The sequence below is a fragment of the Cariama cristata genome, unplaced genomic scaffold (assembly GCF_000690535.1).
Source record: "Cariama cristata isolate BGI_N322 unplaced genomic scaffold, ASM69053v1 scaffold7012, whole genome shotgun sequence".
In the NCBI taxonomy this organism is placed as follows: domain Eukaryota; kingdom Metazoa; phylum Chordata; class Aves; order Cariamiformes; family Cariamidae; genus Cariama; species Cariama cristata.
In genome coordinates, this window is record NW_009603185.1 from 46,156 (window position 1) to 51,686 (window position 5,531).

Here is a 5,531-nt window from a genome sequence, read left to right on the forward strand (position 1 = left end):
TTGCAAAGGTTGCGGCAACCAAAAGCCAGGTAAAGTTCTCAGGGCGCAACAGCCTCCCTGTCCTGTGTGATTATTTCCCTCCCCTCTCCGGTTTTGATATGTTTTCGTGTGAGTTATAACGAGCAGCTGGGTTAGCACACCAGCCCAGTAGCACAAGTCGGAGCTCCTTGCTGAGTTCAAAGGTAACCTCCGGTTACCCATGACCAGGCAGAGTTGAGAAGCGGCTTCCCAAGATGCATCCCTCCCTCTTCCCCGCCAGCGAGATGCCTTCGCTGCGCACCCGTGGGTCTTGCGCGGCTCAGAAAGCATCAGGTTTATCAGTTCTTAGCTGGCATGGATGTGGCAAAAGCTGTGGGTGAGTTCTAGGTATTGCTGCCAAATTCATCTCAAGGCTTTGGTGTTTTGCAATTACATGTATCCTGTAACAAGGAACGCTGGGGTTCTGGTTTTTGTGAAAATATTTAGTCAGACCCACTGGTGAGGTGGGACAGGACTGTCCACCTCAAAAACAAATTAAAAAAACCCCAGCAAATTACAGTTATACAGGTTACATCCGAGAAAACATGTATGCTCTTTGTGGAATATGATGGCTGCTTGGTTACCTGCGTGTTGTGCATACACATATATTGCATATTCACTTTTAAGCCTTTGTTGTGTGGTTTCCTGTTCTGTTTTCTTCAACTGAAGAATTTCTGTCAAGTTTAGTGGCAAGAGAGGGAAATCAGCAAGCCCTTGTTGGGTGTGATTATCATAAGTGACATGTCTTCTGAGAAAGATCACCGGAGTATGCAAAAGCATTGATTTAAGTGAGAATGCACTCAAGAAGTAAGTAAAGGGAAAACATACAGAAAAATGGGAAAGACTAGAACCACAGTTGTACCAGCTCTTGAAAGAAATAGTAATGGCACCAATGCTTGCAATGCTGAATTTTCACATTAGATTAAATGTTAAGTCCACTTAATCACTATTCCTTTACTTTTCTACGATTGCTTCATAGAAAAATGCAGCATCTTCCAGGGAAAGCTTATAATGATCAGTTAGACCAATGTTTCGTGGGCTGTCAGCATTTTAGTGCTGATTTTCTTTTTAACAGTCTTTCACTTTTGACTTCTGGATTGTTCACGTTTTGGAGTTTACTGCATTTCATTGTACAGAAAGGATGTTGTCTCTTAAGTTATATGCTGTAAGGAGCATTTAAAGGGATATTTTGGAAATGTTATATCAAAATGATTAAACTCAAGCTGTGGACTGTAAAAATTACAGCTTTATAGGCCACATGCCTGCCTACCCTTCAATCACTGTCAAAGTGATAATTTCTACAATAATATGTTTCTTTTATTGTGGGATTCTAAACACCAAGTGCTGTTTAAACATTAAACGGAATTGTTTATGTTAGTGCTGTACTCAGTGTGTCATACATCAGGCCACTATAATCTCCCATGGAATGTAAAAATTCTGTCATGAATCATGGCTTGTATATCGGAAATTACTGTAATTTTGATTGGAAATTACAGGGCTCTTGAAATGTTTCTAATTATGATAGAATGTTACAGCAGCTTCCAACCTGTGTGCTCCTCAGATGTCTTTATTTACATGTCAAGACTCGGGGTTAGAGAACTGTCCGTATTCTACACCTTCCCCTTTCCATTGCAGTTCTCCGCAAAACTAAGGTATGAAGCTAATCTATTGGTCCACGTAATTTTGATCTGATCTGTGTGACAGTATATTTATTTAAGTGCATAGTCTTAAAATTTCTAGGCGGGACAGCTCTTCCAATGCTGACTTTAGAAAACACAGGGAATCAAAGTGAAGCACAAGAGCTTCCAGAGGATGTAATGCAGGTTGTTTGTTTTTTTTTTTTAGAGTATGAGTATAAAATTTAGATCCGTGTACAAACTTTACTTCCAAGTATAGAAAACAAACAACATCAAACATGTAGTTCTTTTCCCGTTTATTGTGGAGATTATGCCTCTATTCGCAGAGGTTATTTTTCTCCCCAGTTTAAGCAATGCAATGTTAATTTATGTGCTAAGCAGGCTTTCAGGTCTGTAGTTAGCCAAAATGCCATTTCTAGTAGAAAGCTGCTTCACAGAAGTAACCTCTTAGGTAAACTGGATGTACTGGGTCTTCTATAACCAGCTGACTACTAGTTCAGCAATTAATAAGCTTTAAATATGTAGCAAAGCCACAAATATTAAAGGAGATATCTGTATTGTAAAAAATTCTGCATTGGAGCTCATCAATGGTATTAAGAAATATTTCTTGGGGCAAAGAAGTCCCCCTTGCACAAAAAAAGACGCTTGTTCAAACATATTCTTTAAGAGAACCTCTCTTGAGAGAGGTCCATTGTTGTTTCTTTAGGTTTTTTTAATTTAAGGATGTTGTTTTCCTGCTCAGAACTGGAAGTCCTGGGATAATCACTTCCAGTCATAGTGAAAAGTCTAGAGGACACATATTAGAAAATGCTGTGTTGGTTAACAGTTTTGTTTTTAAAATCACTAAACTTGAGCATTGCTGCTCTTACTTTATTTTGGATATAAAAGCTTGATTAACTCCTGACTGTAGACTGGAGTTATGGTATAAAACAGTATGTGACCTAAAACAGCTCCGTCAGTGGACAAAGGTAGTTGTTTGCTGGAAGGCCTCTATTTTTGATTTTTTGAGGAGCTGATTTGGGCTGACATTAGACTGGGTGTCTAAGCAGCCAGCATCTGCAAGGTGGCTGGGCTTGCCTGAGCCGGGAGACTGCAGATAATGTTCTGCTGACTAGAGCACTTTGTACAGAAGAGCTATTAAATGATGTGCTACAGAAGTTTCTATTTAGGTAGCGCCGAGGTAAAAAAAGAGCATCTTCCGTTGTGCTGTGTTAGTGCCTTTGGCAAGAGTTACCTGATGCATATGGACCTGGTGCTCAATAAACCAGTTGGCTACAGGGGCTCGGTGCGGCAGAGGTCATAGCACAGGGCAAGGAAGGGGTGACAGGAGCAGGCGGAGATAGCAGTGGTGCTAGTGAGATCGTCCTCTAGCTCAGGTGAGTGATGATTTGCATACTTGTAGTTTCACGGTGCACTTTGCTGGCGGTTTGTTGGCTTTCCCAAAGAAAAGGGACTATCTGGCATGTGGGTTTGAACGAGTTTAGGGACTTAGCTAGAAGATTCCTGCAAATGTTGAATTCTTTTCTCATATAGGAATGTATGCATTCTGTATATTTTTTAAGTTTATGTGTTTTTAAGGATCGATATGTTACCTGCAGAGTAAATTCAAATTCTGTTAAATTCAAAATATGTACTTTGAAAGTTACTATGGTTATACCAAGGAGCTAAGGAAGAGATTATAATTCAAATTGCTTGAATATATCTTATCTTTAGGGAGTTTTAGAACTGTAATTGGCAAAACACCTAATGTCAGTATTTAAAATCTTACAGTTCTATTGCAAGTTGTCTGCCTAATAGGCCTGTGTATTTTTTTTGTTAGATTGTGTTGAAAAGAGAGCTTTAGAAAAATGCATGCAAAAGGAAGACGGAAGGGTTTACCGAGCACTTTGTGTCTGCTCCCCGGTTGTTGTTTTTTAGCGGTAGAATGGCAATAGTAACAATATTGTTTACTAAAATTTAATCAGGACACCTGAGTAAGTCAAAATGAAAAGAATCCACACATATGTAAATTTGTGTGGTATACCTTACTTTTACAATTTAATCATATTGGGTTTTTATTAAATTTATAACCTGACAGTCTGATTCAAGTAATTATGAAAGCACATTCTTAATTTTGTTGTTTCAAACAAAAAAAAAAGTTGATTTGTGTAATGATCATTAAGGCATCATGGTTCAGTAACTGTGCATTGGTTACAATGTTTTCATGTGGGAGCCAGGGATGAGTTTTTTTTCTTGATGGTGACAGATGCTGAAATCTAATTTTATTCCATAAAAACAGACAAACAAACAAACAAAAAAACCCCAAACCTAAGAGCCCCGAGAGGTAAGGCAAGTAGAGACTTGCATTGTTTCTGTATGTTTGCTGTGTTTCGAGAAATTACATTTATGTTAATGGCTTATCCTGAAAAACTGTGGCCTGCGCTTGCTAGTATGAAGCAGGAAAGAAAGCAAAACTTTGCTGAAAATCAGCTTACGTTGCTAAAGCTTTCTTAAATTTAGGAAACTACAGTTTGCAAAACCTGAAGTAATACCAACTTCCGTACCTCTGAGAGTCCCGTGCACTACAGTGTAAGGCTGTTAGCCTGCATTATTATATCTAAATAAGTTTACGTTATAGTAGAATAAATAGGTAAAATTGGTATTTTTTTGCAGCGTCGATCCTGCTGATTGCTGTGTATGGCCAGGTGGGTGCCAAATGACCTCCCTTCTCAAAGAATAAAAATGCTTGTATGTTAAAGGCGAGACACTTGGCTCTCACAGAATCATGCTCCGATTTTAATTTTAGAATAAAATTAATAGAGTACTACCCATACCTCCTGAAACCTCATGTAATTACAGAGAGTTTTGACCCGTTACTTCTGAGCTGTTGCATTGTGTTGCCCAATTTCCTGTCCTTCTGTCCCTGTCTCTCACTTTGGTTAGGCAGTTAGCCCCTTAGAAATGAGTAGTTTCGCATGCAAAGCATGGAGGTGAAATCACTGGTTCAGACCGTGCTAAAGCCTCCATCCTAAGCCATCAGGCAAGTATTTTGTGCAGTGGTATTTTATGAGAAGTGTTTGACTTTTTTGCCTTAGTATGCACCTGGAGCATCCTCCTCCAAAAGGCTGCGTGGGGAGGCACACTGGGTAGGCATTAGGCAGAGCATCTAACACTCCCGAGTAGACGGGAAGGAGTTAAACAGGAAGGGAATGCTAAACATTGGCACTAAAATTGCTTTTGGCATGCAAATACCATGCTTTTCCTGACATTAATATTTTCAGAATAGGCCATTAGAGTTCAGGTATATAAAACCCTGCTTTTACTGGAAATTTTAATGTTGTAGTAAACCCAGAGATTTATAGTGAAAAATTGATGTCTGTTATCTCACTTTTATCTTTTTAACCAGCAGTTTTATAAATGCTATATCTTTGATCTGGCTTTTTCCATCTAGAGACTAAGCTATATACTCTAATAGGAAAGTCATTTTTAAACAGCTTCCCACACTGAACAAGCACGGTATTGTGGATCTGGCACGAAGATGTAACATGCCATTACCGCAGATAGAGAACAATCTATTCAACTATTTTCCAGCGGGGGGAAAATAAACCTTTTTATCACCAAGAGTAACCCTCTGGTAGCAACATGGCTTTAAGAGGGAGGCGTCTTGAAATTTGTTTCCAAAGCTGTTTCCTCAGGACGCTGCACCTCAGACTGTCCTGGCAGGGTCCGGCCTGGGGGGCTGCAGGGGGCTCAGACCTTCGCCCATCACCCCGTGTCTCCGTCAAGTCCTCTCCCGCCTTTGTCTCCCTCAGAGCAGCTGAGTCACTTCCCGGGCTTAAATCTTGGCTTAAAAATCTTCTCCCCCCCACCCCCCCGCCCCCCGGCGTACAATGGATT

General features: G+C 40.0%; 1 protein-coding gene across 1 annotated transcript in view; it reads left to right on the forward strand.

Moving 5' to 3' along the window:
* The window catches only part of SATB1 (SATB homeobox 1), a 71,339-nt gene that overhangs the window by 44,203 nt on the left and 21,605 nt on the right, over positions 1–5,531 (forward strand). Inside the window, exon 8 of the mRNA XM_009695071.1 lies at positions 3–29. Within this exon, the coding sequence (XP_009693373.1) occupies positions 3–29 (27 nt within the window). The remainder of the gene's footprint in view (positions 1–2; positions 30–5,531) is intronic.